The sequence below is a fragment of the Haemaphysalis longicornis genome, unplaced genomic scaffold (genome assembly GCF_048455015.1).
Source record: "Haemaphysalis longicornis isolate Haplotype H1 unplaced genomic scaffold, Haemaphysalis longicornis Haplotype H1 scaffold_8, whole genome shotgun sequence".
NCBI classification, from domain to species: Eukaryota; Metazoa; Arthropoda; class Arachnida; order Ixodida; family Ixodidae; genus Haemaphysalis; species Haemaphysalis longicornis.
In genome coordinates, this window is record NW_027526445.1 from 6,219,149 (window position 1) to 6,242,895 (window position 23,747).

General features: G+C 44.0%; 1 protein-coding gene across 1 annotated transcript; it reads right to left on the reverse strand.

Moving 5' to 3' along the window:
* Positions 1-705: 705 nt before the first annotated feature.
* On the reverse strand, positions 706-17,263 carry LOC144150236 (uncharacterized). Its single transcript, XM_077682092.1, has 5 exons — positions 17,090-17,263; positions 14,545-14,696; positions 9,864-9,931; positions 2,316-2,402; positions 706-864 (listed from the first exon to the last, which is right to left on the reverse strand). The coding sequence occupies exons 1-5, from the start codon at positions 17,195-17,197 to the stop codon at positions 737-739; spliced, it is 543 nt and encodes a 180-aa protein (XP_077538218.1). The 5' UTR covers positions 17,198-17,263; the 3' UTR covers positions 706-736.
* Between the last annotated feature and the right edge of the window lie 6,484 nt (positions 17,264-23,747).

The window sequence follows — 23,747 nt, forward strand, 5'->3', positions numbered from 1 at the left end:
GCTGTCTGCCGGCGGCAAAAAAAAAAGCTAAAAATTCGCTTCGACGGCTTTACGCAAGCTTTAAAGGATTATTTAGAGCCACTGGATCAGCTACTGGATTAGTTTTGGTATTCAGTGTGATGTAGGCCGAGCGAGAACTGCAAGTTTTGTACTTCATGTCGCACCTATGCTGTGCCGAAGTGAAAGCGCCAATCGGTCGAGGCAGTTGCGCAGACGCAGAAACTATCGCAACAAAAAACTTCACTTAAAGAAACGATCAAGAACTCAGGAAAGTGCAAAAATAAACAAAAGTATGCACCATTAAAATATAGTTAACGTCAAATTGTTAGGTTTTGTAATTGCTGTGTATTTTGGATAGTGCGTGTGGTGGCCGCGGTGGCGCCACCGTACATACGATCCAAAGCAGGGGGGATCCAGGTGCGCGCCGTTTTTTGAGGCGGAGTTTCGCAACTGCCTACATCGAAGAGCTCTTGTAGCAACCTAGGGGGGGGGGGGGCGGAGCAGGGGGCACCGCTTGTTTATTCTTTGTCAGCTTGTTTCTTCTTTTTTTCAGTTTCTGATTACTCCAGCCACCACTTCAGGGTCGACGGACTTCGGTTGAGCAAGGCGTCGTACACGCTTCTCTTCAGTATTCTTGCAACCATAAGCACGAAGATTATAGTGGCCCGACGATTATCCCCAAATACTGCGAAACGGTAAAAGACGGTAGCTGAGAAGGCCTCTTTATTAAAAAAAATTATTGATCCTCATCGCAAAGATCGTTGTCAAACTGTGGGACCCTGACGTCACATGTTTGTTCGTAGTTGTCGAGGCAGTCTTGAGGAACCGCCCGGGCCACAGATCGCTTCACCCATAGCACGCAATCTGGAATAGATCAAAGTTGATTTGTAATATGCGCTGAATGCAATGGGGCCTACAATACCAATATACTGCGTTATTCACTCATTGGTTCCGCTTTCCTTTTCTGGTAGCATTTTGTTATTCAACGTGTTTACGAAGGAATTAGTCCAGGCATATTATCAATTTGGAAGAACTGCGTAACGTATGGGAAGCTGAAAAAGCAGTTACGAACACACAAACTGTATGCGGTTGCCTAAGTAAAAAAAAAGTAACAGAAACGGGATTCGAACCGACGAGCGCGGAGTAGAGGCTAACGACTCACCTACTACCCTACTCAGACGTGACATATTTGGCCGCTGTCGACATACTCCAAGCCTGCTCAGAAAGGTGTTAACAGAAGAAATATTCCTCGCGGTGCTTAAGTCTGCTTTACGTGCTTTCAATGCCAAAGCTTTGTGTGTTTTTCTGGAAATGCTTTAGTGCTACGTCCAATGTCTATCATGGTCGTTCTATGAAGCTACAATAACACAGATTTCTAGATTCTCAGTGGGGAGTTCCGAATGATCGACAGTCTGGTAACGCGCAAAGGCAAAGAATACAAAGTGAGAAAAGGATCAACTCTTACGGAGTCTTGCATGCCCAGCGTCTCAAAAAATAAGGTAAACTGAACCAGCATTGAAAGCCCAGTAACAGACCGGAGTTCCGAACGAACTATTTTTCTCCCTCTCTCCAACACCCCCCGTGTTTTGGTGGCTAAGACGCCGTGCAGCTGCTGGTTCCAGCGGCACAGGCTGGATCCCAGACGCGGTTTCTGTTATTGAGAAGGATCTGAAGAAAAAAACAAGCCTGTGTCCGAATATTTTGCGCAGTAAACATTCCCATTTATTCTAAGTTTCTCCTGTCCTAATGACCTACGCTTGCCCTATTTAGAACAGATGTAGCCGTTTTCGGTTTATGCACACTTCTATTTTGTTTATGAAACCTTGTGTTACGAAGTACTTAAGAACTGCGACCCCGTTATTTCAGCGACATCTTCGTTCGTATCACTTAGCGGTCAAGACGTGTCAGCTTCTGGTCTCAAGCGTGTCCACAATCATCCCTAGAAGAGTGCAGTACAGCGGGCAGAACATTTCTCCTCCCATATCCATGCTGGTCACTGTGACAATTGCGTTTCTCTTTAGCGTTTTCATGCGTTTACTTCAGTGTACCCAACCACACAAGCGCGAATTCACAGCCGACATTTCCCATATGTCTTTACTCCATTCAGCACGCTGCGTGCCGTTTCCGCCTGTCCAGTAAGTACTTATGAAACTTGAAGTGGAGGAATCCTCAGGATGCGGAAATAAATTTAGGGCGCCTTTTACCGCAGCTGCATTAGTTACTCCCTTATTACTCAGGCCTAGGGGGATTGCATGTAAATTATAATGAAGCAAGAGCACACTTTGCGTCATAAGAGCCTGTATGCGGTAACTTACGATTGTGCTCAGGGGTTGGGATAATTGCCACCATGCAGTTCTCGTAATCTGTGTAGTTGTAGAACGCCGTGTACAGGTTCGTCCGGTCTGTAAGAAAATGTCGTGTTCCAGAAGGAACACAAAGGGTGAATATTACGAGAGAAGACAAAAGGCCAAATGTACAATCTGAATTGCCGTGCCTAATGCCTGAAACGTACCCTAACGCCCAATTGAAGCAAACAAAAGAAGAAAGGTGAGAACTTTGAAGGCGATAGTTTTTTGTCGTAACCAAAACTGTAAACGTTTGGCCCATTTTTTCCAAGATTTATCTGCCAATCGAAAAAAAACAGGGCATTTGAAGGCATCACTTCTTTTACTTGAAGGAAAAGATGCGATGATATAGTCAAGACCATTCAAAACTACTAAAATCAGGGTCATAGGTCATGCCTGTTCTCTTTACTCGGTACCAAAGAAGCGTAAGGAGGGCTTGGGGCTAGAAGTCCGAACGTGACCGATTAAGGTACGCCTATTTTAATGAGTATTATGCATCAAATGGCGGTTCAAGATAGTACACAATAAATACACATTAAAAACATGGGCAATTGTGCGCTCTCACAATGAAAAGCGCGGAAGCAGGCTGATGGCCAGAAAATTCATTTGAGAAAATCGGCATTGAATCAAGGGCACTGGGAGCGTTAGGGGATGGGAAAAGCTAGACATTGGCAGCCGGAGACAGGAGATACATATTGCGTTGCTGGGGAGGCACAAGACTATTACACTTCGAGGACATTTGCAGATGAGGAAATCATCCATTTTGGCATATTTTCTGCAAGCAAGAGAGGACTTTTCGTCGAGGCTAATAGCTACCACCTCGTCCGAAATTGCTCTTGTCAGGGCACGTGCTATACCATAAGGGCCATGTGATGTTACTGACCGGGAAGAATGGTTTTGTCATCATAACACTGTTTTATGCATTCTTATGCTCTGATATTTATTAGACCCGTTTCTCGTATCAAAAAACGCAAGACGTCATGGAGCCAGCAGGCTTATTCAGTGATCGGGCACAGTCTCTGTCAAACTTTTCTTGTCTATGCCCAAAGCACATCAGCCACGAAAAACGTAAATGCCTTAGCTTACGTCTCCAGCTAGGCTGAACAAGGTTTTCCAAGAAACCTACAGAAACACCTCTTATTACTAGAATCATCAAAAAACTTCGTCGCAGTTGAACTTCAGACAATCTATGAATTGCTCGTGGTACAGAAGACTTCCTCCTAGCCTGCACTTATTTCGACAAAGACTCTCCGTAATTCCATCTCTGTTCGTCACACAAAGAAAGTAATAATTTCGTGGTGTTCCACTGGACTCCCGCGAAGCGTGGTTTCACGACATTCCCGGGCTCTGAAAAACACTTGTGAAAAACTAGCACTCACCTGCAATGCTTGCCAACATCCGAAAAATGCTGTAGGTAACTATTTTAGGTTGTACTACCCATGTGACCTGCACTGACCTTAAGTTTTTTTTTGTGGTGTGTGGTGCCTTCCTATTTCCACAAATGGCCCCATGAACTGAGTAAAGAAGTTCTTATTTATTCTTTTTTCTTAGAACGAAGCTACATATTACCCCAGAATTAACGCTAATATAGGAAAAGTACCATGTTTTGTTTAATAAAATGGTCCGTAATCTTTGGTTTCCTTTTACTTATCCCTGCAGAATCATGTGGGCGAACGTGTTATTCGACATAACGCTTTGGGATAATCATTCTCCAAATTTATGAGGCCTGAGAACCTAGCTTTGATTCAAAGAAAGGCATAAGACACAACTTTCATGCAGTAATATTGCTTCCCCACTTTGGGATGTCATCACACTAAACCGTATAGAAACCCCAACTATGAAAATTAAATTGATTATGTATCGAAAAAACGCCACCAAGACGCCCAAAAAGCTGCCTTGTTGATTATTTCCCGGATGACTACATCGGCCCTGTTTCACGGGTGACCGAACATGAACACAAAACTGTCTGAAATACGAAGTGAAAACATTGCTTGTGAAATTAGGGTAAATGTGGATGCCTTCCGTTCTGTTAAAGGAGCCATGAAGAGAAAATACAACTTCGTTTAATTTGAAAGAACGAGGATTCAGTATCTCACTCAGCTCCATTAGAGCCACAAAAGATGTTTTTTTAACGAAAAAAAGCAAGAAGTATTTAAAAACTTTCAAATTTTGCGCCACAGTGACGTGTTATGAGCAAGAATGACGTCGTACGGGCCAACAATAAAACATAATTTTCAGTGCGTTAATTGCACGTTAGCATTCAAGTGATGCGGTCAAATGGAACTAGAGGCCCCATTACAGACGTCCAGTCATGTGTCGTCACGACAGGTCTCTTAGGCGGCCGTCAATCGCAGAAACAAGGTTCCGTGACGTCATAGAAAAGTTGCGGGAAATTGGCTAGGGAGTCGCGACTGCTTCAAACGTTTTCTTTAATATCTCCGTTATTTGTTCGAAGATTGCGATGATATTGGTATCATTGTTATTGGGACTAAGCAGTCTTTCTAATAAACCCAACTTGTATTTTGTCTTCATGGCTCCTTTAAGAAGGCTGACAATCGAAGATGGAATAAGTGCCAGGAAAGTAAAAAAAAAGTTTGCTTGTAAATACCGATTGAGCATACTTCTAAGCTAATTTGCTGAATAAAGATTGAGGAGACCAGAGTTTGTAGTAGCCGACACGCATGTGCTGTCGGTTGTCCTGCTTCGTCGTCTGCATTTTACTCTCTAGAGAACACACCAATTCAAACAGCTCTATTACGAGGGCCAGAAGCCAGGTCGCAACAGGTAGCCAGTCGTTCACGCTGTGATCTTCCTCTAGCAGAAGCGAGAAGTTATCAGTGAGTGCGTGAAGCCTGACTACGCTCCACCGCCGGTGCAGGCATAAAGGGGAAGCCAGTGATGCTCACATACTTAAACGTGAAACACACGAGTGAAAATGTCGCCCAGCAAGCACTTCCAGCGTGAAGAAAAAACACTGTCAAAAGTGTCGCTGCACAGGGCCTTCAAGACGAAGCGCGAAACATGTGCTTTCGGTTCTGAACAGTTCTCGTATGCACCGAATTTTCCACGCAATTTTCCACGCACACAATATGGCGAGACTAAGGCATGTAAAGGTTCGCTGTTATAAAAAACTATAAATTCTTCAAAAAAGGAGAAGTCCCCAATTTCTGTCATGATCACCAGATTTGCCCTATAGGGGTTTGCACAAAAAATAAAAAATAACACGAAACCATAATTAGACAACGAAATTACCATAATTTAGTACATGTGCCGCCTTCCGTCGAATAAACAAAAATTAAAGAAACATCAAATTATTACGAAATCACATAAATGAACATTTTAATAGCCACCTTACAAGGAGCCGAATTCAGAGCCGTCACGCGGTAAATCCGAAACAAAAATCCGATCTCAGCCTTTGACCTAAGCTGTCACCGTCATGGTCAAACCCCTTCTAGTGGTTATGCGAGAACAGCGGTTGGCAGATAAATAACGTCCCAGATAAACTAGGAGTTGTCAATGAATCTTGATCTTCTTAGGGCAGCTGACGTCGTCCCTATGCAATCCCCTTAAAAAGGAACGTATGAGTGATGGAAAGTTCGACATCGACCTCAATGCAGCCGTAGGGTACAAACGGAAGCTATAAAGCTTTCCTCTGTTGCCTAACGGCGGCATTGAGGTGGATTTCGAATTTTCCTTCGTAGAAACTTCCTTCACATTGGGAATTTCCCCTAAATTTTGTCAAGGAACGTGTGAGTTGAGGATGGTTGATTTGAAGTCCAGGACAAACACGAAGTCTTCAAATGGACGGGATTTAGCTTCTGAGAGCTGCTTCCATGGTCACTGGCTGATCCAGCCGTATTTGGGTTCACAGACAAATGATGAAAAAACGGAGGCCCACTTTAAAGCTGGAGGTCAGGAATGCCACTGAGCTGTGTTTCCAAGGTAATGCTCGACGTTAATAATGGTAAGCAACTAGAAAGACGGGGTGATCGAAGATGAAAAATGCGAACTCGTGTAGCTTGCCGCTCCCACTAAGAACCTTCATTTGATGACCCCGCAGGGGCTCCGGGCTGCATGCAGCAAAAGAAACTTTTGCTAACACGGCACTGCTCTACAAGGTGATCAAAATTGTTGACAGGTCTTTAAAAAATATACGCTTATATTCACGGGAAGACCACCTCTACACTTAGATTACACGCCCAGGCGGCAAGCACAATTAGGTGGTAGTTACTGATGTCTGTGGTATAATTAACTAAAATTGGTAATTAACTTTTTCAGGCTGCAGTAAGCTATCATGTTTGCATTAAAAAGTTAGACGCCATTGTGTTTCTAAGAAGTTTCATTTGGCGCAATTCCTCTAGCTCATTCCTGCTTTGAGATATCAAACTGCGAAGTTTAATTGCCGATGGGATTATTATGCACGCTAGACCATGCAGACCGGCGCAGAGCTCCTCTCATTTGGCGCAATTCCTCTAGCTCATTCCTGCTTTGAGATATCAAACTGCGAAGTTAAATTGCCGATGGGATTATTATGCGCGCTAGACCATGCAGACCGGCGCAGAGCTCCTCTCCTTATTGCTGTGTTTCTATAGCCATTCCGGGTAGTGCAGATTGCGATAACGCCAGCCAAGACTGAAAGGGTGCAAGTTATAACTTTAGCCAATGCCTCCACCCCGTTGTCCAACTGAACACAGTACACAGCAGGGACTTCACAAAGGGGAGGCCCTCATGAAAACGGACGTTGAGTTTTAATAGACCCCCTATTGTGTTTCTATTGAGTCAATAAAAAGTCAATTAAAACTCATCGTTTATAGACTGTGCTCGTTAAAAAGTCAACAAACTTTGTATTGCAAAACCTCAACCAACATTTTATTGCCTTCAAGACATTGAGTTTTAATACACTTCATATTGCGTTTGTGTAGAGTGAACCAAATCTCCCATCTTAAAAATGCGGCCAATATAAAATCAATCAACTTTTTATTGCAAAAATGCAACATGAATTTTATTGCCTTCACTATATTGAGTTTTAACAAACTTTGTATTGCCTTTCTATAAAGTCGTTTGAACTCCGAATGTGTGGACTGTGGTCATTAGACAGGCAATAAACTTTTTATAACGAACACGCAGCAAGAATCTTATTACCTTCATTATGTTGAGTTTCAATAGACTCTGTATTGCGTTTCTAAAGCCTACCCACGGAGGTCTGGTAGCTTATCGGTGCATATATGTGGGGTGCTATAGCGCCGCCTGCCCCGCCTCATCAATCGAGATCGCGCGATGGACGTCCCGTCACTTCGTCTTGGGAGCACTTGGGAGTGGTGGCGCCTGGGATGGCGGACATCACCGACGGAGAGTTCGAGCCCCTGCAAAGCTCCTCTGCTAAAACTTGCCAGAAAACCTGACTCACAGGCAACAGGATATTACGACTACACTCAATAAGAATTTTATAGAAAGGTAATACAGATAAATTTAATAAAAACTCATCAGACATTCTGTTCAGACCTAGCTCATATGCAACAGGTTGTGATGACTGGGCACAATAAGAATTTTATAGAAATCTAATTGAGATAAATTTAATAGAAACCCGACAGAAACTGTATTCAAAGCTGACTCAAACGCAACAGGTTGATACGACCTCGCTCAATAATAATTTTAAGAAAGCTAATCCTGGCAAATTTAATAAAAACTGATCAAAAAGTCTATTCAAACTTTATTTACACGCATCACGATGTTACGACTATACTCAATAGGAATATTATAAAAAATTAATTGCCACAAATTTAAGAAAAATCCGTCAGAAACTGTATTCAAACCTGATTTCCACGCAACAGGCTGTTGCGACTGTACTCAGTAAGAATTGCATAGAAAACCTATTGAATATATTTTATAAAAACCCCATAAGAAAATCATAAGAAACTACATTCAGAACCGATAATGCCTACTGACTTGGCTCTATAGACTTTTAATTGAAACGCGGTGGCCAATTTGTAATGAAAACTCAATAGAAATATTCTATAGAATGTTGGCAAAATGTTTATAGGATTCTTTTGAGCAATGTCTATAACAAGTTTATTAAATCTCGGTAAACATTTTCATGAGGGGGAGCGCTGCGCCGGACCTCACTGTCTTGCATGCGTTATCATGCGAACGGCAATGAAACTTCGCAGTTCGATATCCCGGCATAAGAATGCGCTAGAAGAATTCTGTCAAATGAAACTGCGTAGAAACACGATTGCGTCTCATTTTTCAATACAAACATGCCTGCGTACTCCAGCCACTAAAACGTTAATCATTCAGTTCTAGTTAATCAGTCCAGCGCAATAAATATTTACCACCTCATTCTGTGTCCCCCTCGGCACACAACCTCACTGTAACGGTTGTGTTCACGTACATTTAAGGGCTTATTTTTTAAATATGTCGACATAACTTTGATCACCCTGTATACGGCGTGGTAAAGACGGAGCCATTTTCGCGCAATCAGGCAAGTAATGCGTGAGTGATTCCCACTCATGGAGTACTGAAAATTAATTAAGTAAATCGCAATAGTGTATCCAATCAACACGCTGTCAATATTAACTTAAAAATAAAAATAAGTTAGAAACTGCATGCGTTGATGCGTTTCTACAATCTCTCAAGCAAACGTAAATTTAGAGCAGCCAGGAAGCCGTGGGACAGTGCTTATGCGTTTAAAGGTAATTCCTAGTAATTCTGCAGATTTTTACATAGGCCTGATTTAGAGGTTCGGTAGGCATTCTCCCTGTTTCGTTGCCTTGTTAGCGGTTTGCTGAAAATAGTTTCCTGTTCCTTCCTTTTACCGTTTCTAAGAGCTTTGTCATGGGCGTCATGTATTTTTAAAACAAGTGCCTTAAAATTTTTAAATAAATTATTTGATGTAAAAAAGTAAAAAAATAATATTAAGCCTTCAGTGTGCTGCAATTTACTGAAACTCACATATATGCCGCCACAATCATCATACTTAAAGAATTAAGACACACTTGAAGCCGCAACATTATCACTTGCGCGCGAGATCTCCAAGAATAAAAATTACACCATCTTCCCGTAGGGGAACAATGAATAGTATGCGAAGCACCAATGGGGTCGACTGCAGTTCCCATTAGTTTTCAGTTCGTCTGGTCCGTTGACGTACAGCTTCGCGTTCCTTCGTTGTATCAGTAGCTTCTTGACGTAGTTTGAATGAGTGAAGGACATAAGGCGCTTCGTACCACATGTTTGGGTCTTGGTTTGGAGCGCTGTGGGAAGAGCGCCACGTACCTCCCGTTGCGGCCAGAGAGTCGTGGGATCGAAATCGGGAGCCGCCTAACTATTTGTTTTTATAGTGGACTGCGCTGACGTCAGCCCGAAAGCTGACGGGGCTGAAGAGACGCGCATGTGCAGTGGAGTGCGGGCGGCGGACAACGACAGCGACGAGGGAGGTAGGGACACAGCCCCGAACATGAGATGCTTCGTATCTAATACTTCTTGGACGATAGCCAGCGCGTGTAATGAAATATTTCTCACCGTTGTCGACGTAATAGTTGGCCTGGTTAGGTGCAGTTCCCATCTTTATGTAGAAAGGAACGTCCTTTCTGAAAGAGAAGAAAATGCACTCCACATCGAACAACGCCTGCCATCGTTACTTTCGTCAAACACATTGAAGAATTTATTTCAGCCTCAACCTAAGTTGTGAAACTCCGTCAGTTCGCTGGAACTACTCATGTAGTTCCTTATGACAGAGGTAATTTCAGTAGCGCCTTCTTTCTGAAAACACCGCACTAAACGATGAAGAAGGCTGTCACTGTTGGAGAAAAATCATATGAAAGAGAGTCTCACGCTTGCATAATTCCTTACCTTCATTGCTCACCTTCTCCTAAATTTTAGTTCACTCGGTGTCTCCTTGTGGTATACGAGCATAAAATTATTGCGCAAGCTACGACGTTAAGCGAGGCATTTTCTCAAAGCTTTTGTCTAACTTAGTCTGTAGAAAATATTAGAAGCCATTCCACCCTTTGGCTTCAAGACAGGCGAGCTGTATACATTTCGCATCCTAGACGGGGTTAGAGAATCTACAGGTATTTTCTCACATAATTTGTAGCCTAAGGACCGAACGTTATGAGCACCGCGAATAAATTGTAATGTCGGAGATCTCTACACAGCTGAACAGCGAAAAAAACATCAATATCCGTGCGTAGAACATGCCGATATTGAGCAAACGTTGGAAACAGCAGGAAGCCAAAAAGAAACTTTGAGGAAGCTAGCTATCCGCAACGACAGAATGCCCGTACTCAAAGAGAAGCAGGGAAACTGTATTACCCACAGCGTAAGCAAGATAATAGAAGTTGCAGAACGATTCTACACAAGGCTTTAATTCAGCGACGTTAGAACAGAGGAAACTACTGATAATGCAATCTTGGCTTGCGATATCCCGATAGTACCGAAATACGGGTTAGAAAGGGCTCTAAGCATGAAAAAAGAACGAAAAGTTGCATATTACGACACAATAACCGTAGATACTTTAAAGCAGTGAGGAGATGTTGCACTTGAACAACTTGCCGCACTATTTTCAGAATACACAATGACTCTTAAAGCCCCCAAATCCTGGAAAAACACGAACATAATTCTGATTCACAAGAAGGTTTATATAAAAACCTTGAAACTTACTGACGCATCAGCCTACTCTCAGTTATATACCAATTGATTACGAAAGTAATAGTTGACCGCGTAACAGACAGCCTCGATTATCAAGTACATAGAAATCAGGCTTTGTTTAGAAAAGAACAGCAAATGAATAACCACATTCGTGTCGGCAGTCAAGTAATAGAAAATCACCGTTGTTTTTTTAAGCCCTTCACGTCGCATATAGATACTATGAAAAAGCGTTTAAGTAAACACCGCAGCTTTGCTTAAAGCATTGAAAGGTTCAAGAAAACAGCAGACTTACATAAAACTCCTTGATGTCCTATACAAGGAGGAGGAGGAAGTAGGAAGTGGTTGTTTGGGGTGGGGGGAAGAGGAGATAGAGGCCGATAATTATCTGCCGTTACGTCGACACCTCAACCAGCCGAACGGAAGTGAGGAGGGGGACAGTAAAAAGTGGAGGAGGAGGAATGAAGGAAGAGAGGGAGTGTAATGATGGTGAATTGTAGTAGAGCGGCATTGAAAATTGTAAATGGAGGGGGAGCTGGAGCTCCGTGACGTCCGCCCCCTCCTCCCGCGCGGAACCGGCACACCCAACGCGCGCCGAGCCCGGCAGCCAGGGGAAACACGCAGCACACCACACCCAGGCCGAGGCACACCGCCACGACTCCAGAAGGGCGCCAGGCAGAAAAACAAAACCGGACAACCAGGGCGAACGGAGCGAGAAATGTGTGGGCGAGCGGGCGGTCCCTGTGGCCGCTACGAATTTGAGCAGAGCACAGAGTTGGTGAAGCCAATAAACAGAATTCAGAAGGTGGCGAACGAGCTAAGGTTACACCGGGCTCTAAGGCCTGCAGAAATGAGGTAGTAGATTGACCGTGCTAGTAGATTGACCATGCTGGGAGTACACTAAGTTGTTGGACGGAAGACAGCTAGAAAGCAAAGAAAATCACCCCCTAAAATATAGAAAACAAAACAAAAACAAACAACAGCCAGCGGACCAACATACATGGACACAATAGGTATGATTGCAATACAAGTGGGAGCACACCGAAATCAGTCACTGTGGCGGGGGGCAGGCTAGTAATTAAATTGGGGGATACATGATTATTATAATATAAGGTGTAACAGTGCACAGTGTGAGAAAATAAAAGAAGAGACAGTAGCAAAAATGGTGCTTGATTTGCATGAGATTAAATTGGGGGGATACATGATTATTATAATATAAGGAATAACAGTGCACAGTGTAGGAAAATGAAAGTAGAAATTGTAGCGAGAATTCTGCTTGATTTGCATGAGATTACTCAGGAGGGATAACGGGATAATGTTACTGTGGTACAAGTGGGTAAGGGGAGTAGTACGATACAGTACGGGTACGATAAATTCTCACATGAAACCTAATACGTACTTCACCATGCATGAGCAAAGGTGTACGACAAGGAGATACCATCTCCTAAAACTATTCACAGCATGTCTAGACGAATTATTTATAAATATTGACCGCGACAACGCAGAATTACGGATAAACGAAGAATTTTTGAGGAATTTCAGGTGTACAGACAAGATAGCCTCGTTGAGTGAGTCGGTAGGGCACCTACCATAAATACGTGAGGAACTACAGTCAGAAAGCGTGGCCGTGGAGGTTCGAAATATTATGAATAAATTTGTAGTAATAAAACATACACATGCCGAAACGCTGTTTCTAGCTTCGATATACAAGCAGAAGAATGTAGCTACCAGGGCAAGTTTTCATAGCGTACGGAAACATCGAGAAGGAAATCCGGCACAGCACAAATATGGGTTTTGGTGTGCTCTGCGAACCATCGAAATAATGAAAGTGTACCATTTGTATCACTCAAAAAAGAATATGCAACTCATGCATCCTGTTGGTGATAACATACGGGGCAGAAACGTAACGCCTCAATACACAAATGGAACGTCAACTTGGGTCGCTCTCAAGCGCCATGGAAAGGAGAATGAGAGCCGTAACACGTAGGGACAGGAAGCGACCTTGATTTAGTGATTGATTGTGGGGTTTAACGCACCGACGCTTCACTGGTGTTGAGATGCGCCGTAGTGGAGGGTGTCAGATTAATTTTGACCACCTGGGGATCTTTAATGCGCGCAGAAATCTCGAACACACGGGGGTTTTTGCTTTTCGTCTCCATCAGAAAAGGGGCCGCCGCGGCCGGGAATCGAACCCCTGTCCCCGTGCTCAGCAGCACAACACCTTAGGCACTGAGCCACCGCGGCAGGTAGGAAGCAAGCTTCGCAGATCAGCAAACAAACTTGAGTCGGTGATAGCATAGGTAAAATTATTAGAAAAGTTCACTTGGGATGGCGTAGTGACTAGACGAAATGACAATAGACGGAACACTAGGGCAACCGAGTGGATACTGAAAGACGGGACTACAAGAATGAGATTTTCAATAACTATGTGGACGCTAGAAATAACCAAATAACCCAACGCCCCAAAACAAATTCCCCTTTCCTGATGAATTCTTTCTATCTGGAAACGTGTTCAAGAATAATACTAGACAACATCTGATTGAAGGTGAAATTTAATGTAAAAATGCAATTTACCGTCTTCGATCTGTATGTGTATTTGTATGTACGTGGGTACGTGGATGTAAGTGTACATATCTATATTTCTATGTTTTACACACAAGTACTTGATTTGAATGATTTACAATATTTCATCCACATTACTGCTTATATATTATTTTTGTATTTTGATTGCTGCGCCTTCTATGTATTAAGTGTTTTTGCGTTTGTATCTGTACTGCTTACAGGCTTAGGGTACCGAGGCCTCGTCAAGCTTAACCGCTTTTTGCCTCGGTCCTCTCTTTTCTATGAAAAAATAAACAAACTTCACTTCACTCCACTTAACTCGAGCAGCGCCCGACAGGAGCGATCGGAGGTCGGTGGAGGAGGCTTTCGTCCTCAAGTGGACCTAAGTTGGCTGTCGACGACCATTGGTAATGGAATGGACTTATTGGCCTGGCGTTACTAGCGAAACATGGAAGGGCGAGCGTCTTAGCCAAGCAGACAAAGATGGGGCTGTTCGTTCGCTCTTAGAAGCATATTTATCGTCAGGAGAATGGAACTTAAGACCGTGGAGAACGTCACTGCTAATGAACTAATTATAATGAGTTAATGGGACGGGGTTAATACTATGTAACGTCGGCAACCTCACTCTGAACTAGCTAATTTTGTCAAAAATGAAACTCGGCGTAATGATAAAATCGTCCGAGCGCCAAATACATTATATATATTTTTTTTGCCAGGGTAGCTTGGATAACATTGGAGTTGCATCTGTCTTCTGTAACCATTTCATCTTGATAAATGCCTACGGAGTGACGGCCAAACAGACAGGGTAATGTTTACCGCTTAATAGTGTATGGCTAATCATTGCAAGAAAACAACATTTAGGATATTCCTATTTTAAAATTTATTTTCGCTTTTGCTGTTGCTCTGTGTCACCTATATTTGAATACGCTGGAACCTAAGGACGTGAATGGCGACATTTCAAAAGGTCTAAGACATCCACACGACCTTCACTCACCTTCCTGTGCCGTTCCGTGTCTTGAAATGCCAAACGTAGGTAGCCTCCCTGGATTCAGTGTCATAACGGTCTAGGGTGGCACTCAGGCAGTTGAAAGACGAGTCGTTGGTGGACGTGAAGATTGCGACAATGCGAGGAAGATGTCCAAACATCTGCACAAAAAAGAGCAACCCAGAGCTACGTTCGAAAATCACAACGGAAATCACAAAGGAAGCAGCTGTAGTTATTCTAGTGCCCAGCATAAATGAGAGCCACGTCAATGCGGTCACTCCCAAAATATTATGCAGCGCATTGTATGAGACAGCCACGGTGTTCATCAAACAGATAACGCGAGCAGATGCTAAAGCATTTTTACCTACTATTTACGCAGACTTCTCAAGACGTTCTTCCGACTTTATTAAGCCAAAGCATTGCCAGTCCTCACAAACATCCGACTGCTCATTTAAAAAGCATCCCATCACATAGTACAGGTGAGGGTGACCAGCACGGCGGCTCATTTCACCTAAGTCCACTCACCGTCCGAGGGGGACCGCCAGACCCTTAGGAATCCCCGTGTGCGCAGCCTCACAGCGTGCACTCGAGTGCCCAATTATTTCCGTGAACAAATAAAATAAGCGAATTACCGCGACGTGCATTCCATTTCACTAAAAAAATGTCACCGGCGTTGTGGCATTGCGCAGGGGAGTACGTTATTAACTCTTAATGCCCTGGTTGTGTCAATTGACGCTACCGCATACAGGTTCCTCTAGCGCATGGTTTCTCAAAGTGGGTTCCGCGGAACCTAGGGGTTCCGCAGGCCCCTCCTCAGGGTTCCGCGAGCCACTGATAAATTTTCCCTGGTTCCCCAGTCGCAAAGTCTTATATGGTGAACTTGAGGTGCGATCGATCTAAGGAACCTCCATTACTCACGACCGAGTGTCAGTAAGCGGATCTCGGCGCATTACAGAAACGCGCGAGCCGCGCAATAAATTTCGCCACCAGCTTGTAGCCAGCCAGAATCCGAAAACGGGCCACGTGGTTAAACTATTGCACTTGAATCCCGGTCTTATATTACCCCCGTGCGCATTTCTCCTGCTTGGAGATAAGTGTAGCTAGCGTACGCATTCGCGTAAAGTCGACGGGGAAAAAAACGATACCCATGCTTGCTTTTGATTTTCTTGCACGTTAATGTAGCATGAACGGAATGAAAAACGGCGGGAAGGGGGGTTCCTTGGCAAATAACGGAACTTAGCAGGGTTCCCTGGGACCAATATGCTTGAGAACCCCTGCTCCAGCGCATAGAGAACGAAACCAAAACTGCCAGTTTGCAAGGGTATTGTCCTTCAAGGATTACTGTTTATATGAACTTTGCCATTGTTGTGTTTTAGCGACGCTGGACGATACAAACATAAAAAAACTCGAGTGAATGCAAAATTACCAGGTTTAGTATAGAAAGGTACACGACCTACTCATTCCCAAGCCTGTAAATGTATAAATATGTGCACTTCGACGATCATTTGTTTGTGTATAAACTCATGGTGCCATAAAATTTAGCAAAACATAAAAAAAAACTCAATTTGACATTACATCCTTAACTGCCAGAAGTTGTGATTAAGCACTTCAATATTAAGTCAGATATTAGCTCTACTACTAGCTCTATTTTTCGTTAATGGGTTTATGGGAGCCTTATAATTTAGTAGAACCCAATGAAAACATTTTCTTGGTTGCAGCAAGAAATCATTGCTGAAAGGGTTTAAGCATTTGGGATGCCACACAGTACACCGAGCTATCTAGATAAATGATATGTTCGACAGCGTCTTCGCCACCATTTTATTGTTGGTTGCACGATTTCTTCATTGAGTGTGGTGGTGAATTTGGACTGCAGTAGCGCCTGTCAGTGCAGCAGCCTCACTTCGACAACACATATACACCTTCGAGACGCCTCAGGCCACAACCACCCAGCCTCCTACAGTCCCAAGCCGCGCTTGGAATACTTCCCGTACCCAAAAAGCTTTCTTTCTCTTGTTCCCATAGGGTGCAAAATTTGGCCCGTTTTCTCGCATCCATGTTACCTCCCAACCAAGCGGCTTGTTCCTTCGCAATATGATACTACAAGGCACAAACAGGTTCCGGCACAAATCAAGTACAACTCTTTCTTCACTCTAGAGATTAGGGGTTCTACTGAACTGCTAGAGGGTAGTTTTTTATCCATATAAGATTTACCTGCCGAAAACAATCAGACTCCCACCTGCGCGAGCGCTTTAATATCTGCTCGTTCAGTAATATAATGTGAACTTCACGGAAATTGCACTTTTACAGCTTGATAAGCCGTAGGGCAGCGCATATGGTGCCCACATTGCTGCGCCATCAATATTTCATAAGCGGCCGGTTCCGCTAATGACGCAACCGTTACGAAACTTCCCTGATTTTGGATAAATACAATGAGAGCCATTATTGTGACGTTTCGAATAAACCTTACACTGTAGTAGTATACGTGATCGCTATCACGAAGTCCGCGAATGGTACTCAGTACGACAGGGTTCCACTAAATGGAGTCACAACTTACCCTAAAGGCATCCACGGGCTCGCGAGGGGGGCGCCTCGTTGCATTCGGCATAACCATAACAAGCATTATGGCAACGAAGAGGCAGATACCGAAGTTTAGCGAATTCATTTTGCAGGGGAGCACAGTGCGCACAAACGTGCACGCTGGTCAAGTGAAAGTGTGTGTGGAACTGGTGTCACGGGTTCTACTTAAGCAGTTTTTCGACTGCCAAAGCTGAGAGAGGAGAAGATTGCGTTTGAAGCGGTGTTAGAGATAGTTGAAGGGAGAGAGGTGGTGCTTTCGCTCGACTTGTTTTGAGTATTTTATATAGTCGGTATTCTGTTAATTAGGTCTTTCCGATATTTCCTCTTGTAATAGCGTGCACCTGTCACACAAAAGAAGGTCATCGCTACTTCGCATAGAATTGCACAAGACACTCGGCACTTATTATGGCCTGCGTGTAACCGTCAAAACAACATTAGTCGAGACAACAACATAAGTTTTCATTTTTTGCTTGTCTGTGAAGTTTTGTTTTTGTGTGTCTTTATAAATATCGCTGTAACATAGACGCGAGTGTTTCTTAGGCCACAGAGTTGTGTCTTATCGGGACGGAAACGGGAGCCTCATGACCTTACTATATCTAGCCGTCACGCTAGCGGCGGGACGTATGCTGGCTATGCACCTGCCCAAGACGTGCACTTGCCTGAAACGGGAGCCTCTTATCACTGCCCTTGAAGCGGAGAAGGAAAGATTGCGGGGCCTTCCACGTCACAGTAGACAAGGAGATGATGACTTCCAGAAACTCCTCTTATACATGTTTTTTTTACTTTTTGGCATCGCCCTTTTCACTTACTTTTTTAAGTCATTGTTAATCTACCTATCACCTTCGGTTATAAATGGCTCCACGCGACACTCAGCAAGAGCAGTTCCAAGCCTTAGGCAGCAAAGTAGACGTGATGGTTTGCGACAGCCGCTCTGCCCCCCTCCTTCCTCCTCCCCAGGCGGTAAACGTCCATGTTTTCGTACTCTTACTTGTGCGGAATGTTCCGCCCTCTCCCCATAAACCATTAAATGATTTATCAAAAGTTTGAGATGGCAGTTTAGAAGGCATATGACCGCATTTTGGAATCCCGGAACTTAAAGGAGCGAATTAAGAGCCAGCATCCACAACTATGTTTATAGTTTTCTCGAAGTAGTAAGTGCTGCAGCTCACAGCCTTTGGTATCATACTCATCAGAAGGCAGTACGTGTTCGCGACGTGTTTATTTCACTGGAAATCCGTTTTGCCGAGTGTAAGTTTCAGTACCAACTTAACACGCACATTTAAAATGCCGATAAAGGCACTATATAAACGCTCAGTAGATCTGCGTAACTAATTGTAACCTGCGTTACTATTTTATACATGCAAAAATAACGAAATTTCAGCGTCAAAAGCAAAGGCACAAGTTTCCTGTAAAATTGAAATCCACTCCATGGCATTCCGGACACCCTTGGCTTTAAGGTTAATAGAAAAATGAATTGGACATGAGCAGAGGCTATGCAAAGAAGGTTAAAATGTTGGTTCGAAAACAGCAGAGAACAATTTGGGAAGACATGCGAAAAAGAAGTCAGACTAGCAAAAAATTCTATAAGGGATGATTCATTTTCTTTTTTTGGGCGAGGTGATTGCACGGTCGCGTTGCATCGTTACAGCCGCAAACTGTGTCACCGCATTGGGTTCTGTACAACATCCTCGTTTACAAACCTGCGTTTTCTCAGACTGCATAGCGCAGTGAGTTTTGGCTTCGGAACTTCGCCTTACCCAGCAGCTTCTGCGATGGAGACGGATTTCTCGCGGACATGCCACCATCGCACACTTCACAGGTTATGTGCGCGTTGATAAACGGGGTAAGATCAAATGACATCGTTAACTGTTCACGAATCGGCGCATGTTCGCTGTTAGTGTTTAACGCAAGCAAACAACAGGTGTGCGGTGTCCGCTTTTGCATTTCCTTTTTTTTAGATGCGAAAGCATCTTATAATCTCGGCATATCCCGCGTCGGCGTCCGCACTCACACTGCGCATGTGCAACTCTCGTCCTATAAAAAAAAAAGAAATAAAGAAATGATTAGCAGCGCCCGGTTTCGATACCACGACTCCCTGGCCCCAACGGGAGGTACGCGATGCTGTTCCCACTACGCTACAAATCGAGGACAGATGCAAGTGCTACGAACGCGCCTTATGTCCTTGACTCATTCAAACTACTTCAAGAAGCTACTGATACAACGAAGGCACGCGGAGCTGAACGTCAACGGAAACGACGAACTGAAAACTTTAGAGGAGGATTTTGAATTTCCCGTTGGAAAGCTGTGGCGGGAAGCGCCACGCGCCTTGCAGCTCAACCAGCCCCGTCCGCAGCACCTCTGATGCTGATTGTGGCAGGATGCCCCTAGGGATTGGCCAACCAAAGAATCCATCACGAGATAGGTTCGCGTTCAACCACCGTCGTCATCTTCCCGTAGGGTAACCGCCGAAGAAGGACAAGGAGAAGACAAGGCTGCAAAGAGGAGTGCGTGTACATTGCTCTCAGCCGGTGCACCAATGTCAACAACCTTTACCTCACCAACGGTGACGGAGACTACCGATTCTACCAAAGAGACAACTTCGACAAGAACATGATGGACGAGTTTCGGCGCCTCGAGAACCACCGCCTACTCACCGTAACACAACAGTAATTTCGTGCCTTTGCCACCGGTGTGGACACGGACGCGGAATTCCCTCTGGCGCTAGTAAAAACCAGATCACTCGACATAACGGCAACACAATGGAACCACACGGAACCGCCATGATGCTTCGCATCCTCATCAGGGTTCCCCACGGGAAGATGGTGTAATTTTTTTTTGCATATGGGTGCTAACACGTACAATTGTGCTTTAAGCGCCGCACGTACGGGCGTATGATTCGGTGTGCCCAGATTGGACGCTTCGAAACCGCTTTCAAATCCCCAATACCCCGCAAAGTTAAACAAATAAAACTTAACATTTAGCGGCCGCAGTGTGTGCAAAATTTTGTTTAGCAACAAAATTTCTCTTTCGCATCTATTAAAGCTAAAACGTTTGCTATAAAACGAAATATAGGTTTACGTGGGCATTTAAGGTTTTTGTAAAAATTTACCCGTTAAAACAAACGTCCAAATAAAACGTAGTTTTTTATTGTAAATTTTGAATGTTTTGGTGTGCTAATAATAAAACAGAAGATAATCTCATTCGTCTGTATGGCTTTTTCAACTCTGTGAACTTTGTCCGCCCGCGTGAATAACGTGACTTTATAGTGTCCTTAACGCATACGGCACGTGTGTTTGTTCCAGTCTGAACTAACACTTTAGTGAAACTTTTATTGTACATTGCATGTTATTTCGTCTATAACTAGAATAACTTGCTCATGGATGACTGCGCTCACACAAACCTATCATAGCTTGAAGATTTGGCCATGCGTAATTGATGGTATTGATGTAGAGCATGTAAAAATATTTTGTAGCGGCCATTCGTACACAAGTTTGATTCATTAGACGGAGTGAAAGCACAGTTACATTAGCACCAATGTTACCGCATACTTCGCAAAAATAATTGGGCTGTTGATAAAAATGAATGAATCAGTGGCAAATCGTCAGCCATTTGCTCGCCACAATGTTATAGTGGAATTCATGTGCTGGATTTGTAGCTGCTGACAAAACCCACCGCCAATGTTTTAGAGGTTCCTCTTCTTCCGCTTATCAAAATTCCCGAAAGCTGACGGCCGGCTGACGCACGGATAACTCATTTTTTAGTGTTCCTTGTATTACATCACTCCATACGCGAGATATAGTGTAATGAAAAGCGTTTTATTGTTTGCGATTTTTTATTGCTCATACAATATAATTTTCCTCCTGGACTGCAGGGATGTACCCAGATGTATTGCTCTCAAAATAAGCAAACTTTATTTTATCTGTTTGACCCCTTCATGCAACTCGTTGCAACGTTACCTTGACAAAGCCTTGTTAGCAGCAATGGTATGTGATGGGCGTGAAGCAGAGGGACCGGACTGTGAGCTACTTCATGGAGAAATTTCACAGCCCCCTTTTAGTGTTGCCTTTTTATTATTTGTAACAGTTAAATCCGGCTGGTTTTGCAATGCTTCAAAATGTCATTTCTGCAAATGGTTGTACATTTTTACATACCATACTTTGTGTTTATATTGAACAGCGTAGACCAAACAGCGCTTTTTGTCTAAATGATACTTATTGTGTACAATCGAGCAATATATACGGAATGAGGTCAACGTTGCGGAACATTGGCGACTGATGACAAAAAAATTCCTTAAAAGGGGCAGGAATTACCTTACATGAAAACAAGTAGCGTTAAGATTTCGTTTGCGTTTTTGTAGAAAAACGCGTATAACATGCGACCAGTTTATTTGTGCCTCAGTCATTGCGTGCTTTTGGTAATTTTTGAACAATAGTAACGGCGAAACAAAGCTGACCTATCCATGATCTGGATGTTTGGTTGAAAAAGATATCTTACGAGCATTCCATGCGAATGACTGTTGGTATCACAAGGCAGTAGCAGAGACCTTCAATACATTTATGGTCACTAAGCTCCGGCAAAAGTTTCATTGAGGGTCCCAAGCTTCCGCTTGGATCGCTAATGTCGCTTAGAAGGCTGGTGCGGCCTTTTGTTGCGCTTGAAGTCTGGCTCCTTCTCCATTGGCAACACGCCTGCATTATTCTGCCCTTCAGTTGCTAGATTGAAAACGCCGGCAAACTATGCATTTTTGCTGTCAACTATTATCTAGTATCTTGGCTTGGAGATAGAAGCCAGGCCACATGCGTTACAAAGGCATGTTGTAGTGTTGGTTAGTTACCACAGGACAGGCCATGTTTTTGCTTGGAGAGGAACGATGTTTGCGTTTTCAGTTTGCGACTAGCATTTCAGCTGCCGCCTAGATAATAGGAATACACTAGCGCGGGGTTATTGCAGTGTACAGCAGAAGCTGCTGTACACTTTAGAAATTTCGCTCGCGTGGTATGGGAGGGGTGGTCTGAAAGAAGGGCTAAACCTGACGCTCAACCTTCCCCTATGATTTTTGAAGGGGTTAAAAATGTGTGTAGTCAATACATAGCTATTAACTGATAATATTGTTACGTGGCGCAGGACAGGAACCATGAAATGCGGACGATGTATTTTACGCCATTTACACGGCGGCTATCGCCGAGCTCGCCCCGGCTGCGCGTTAGACACCCCCTCGTCGTCGTCGATGGTGGGACATCGGCAATTTTCCGCTTGTTCGTAACATCACCCCCCGGCCAAAGACGACCGTCCCGGTTGGGCTCGCTCACCATCAGTGGATGGATGCGGTGACGATGAGATGTGATGCGAATAAATACTGAAGTCCTTTCCATGGATCATGACGATGGCGGTCTCCGATATCGACTGGTCCACGAACATCGACGTCCAGAAGTCCACGACGAACCGATGAAAGTGCTGGGAACCACGCCGGAAGAAAAGGCTTGGGACGCGGCATGGGCGCTACGTCTTGGCTGGTCACGTCTCGTGAGGTCTCGGTTCTTGATCAGCTTCTCATGGGCTCGGGACACGGGGCGGGGGCATCGTCATGTGTTGATCGCGGCGGGGCTGGGGCTGCCCGACACGGCCCGCGTGGCCTCGATGTTTGCGCCGGTACCGATACGTAGATGCTGGGGCCAGGACGGGGAGCAACCCGCACACTCCACCGAACATCTTACGTGGCGCAGGAGAGGAACCATGAGATACGGACGATGTATTTTACACTATTTACATGGCGGCTATCACCAAGCTCGCAGCGGCTGCGCGCAAGCCACCCCCTCGTCGTCGTCGATGGTGGGATATCGGCAATTGTCCACTTGTTCGTAACAATATTGAGAGAAGATAGGAAGCGTGACCGGTTTATTTGGACAGTAGGACGAAGGAAGCCTCTAAGTGGTGATAATAACTATGTACAAAGGATAATGATGCCGCCACCGTTGGAGCTGGAACTTAGGGTAGTGTGCTGGTTATGAGAAAGTGTCCGTAACGTATTGAAGAGCGCAGGGAGCGGGGTCAGAGTGCCTGGCAATATACATAAGTGTTATGTGAAACTATTAACTGGAAATATCAACTACAACCTCAAATTAAACATACTAGCTGTCGAGGACAAATAAAATAAAATACTTCATAAAAATAATTCCCATGCTCTGAGAATTGTGGCAGAATTGCTACCTCTCCTTGCATTTTTGTGTTTTGTCTACATAACGAGAAATAACGTTTCAAGAAACATGAAAATATGGAACAAATATAAATATGTATGCTTAACGAACATGAAGCAAAAAGCTTGGAAGGAATGAACGGCGTAATCTAAACCAAACAAAGCATGGAGCGAAATAAAAACGTTAAAAGCACAAAAGAAGGATCTTGCGGGGGGTCGTTTTATTTTGACGTTGCTTTTTCATCCGAAAAACTTTTTTCTTCCTTTTTTCTTCCTTTTTGCATGCACGCGAGGGTTTGGGGCAAGTGTTAACTCTAATGTTTCTTATGCGAATATGTTGCGGAGAAGAACCTAGTCAGCCGTCCCGTGCAACAAGTAATACACAAATATACTCCACCAAAATAAGTCGTAATGATTACTTGTGGCGAAAATAGCAAGAAGC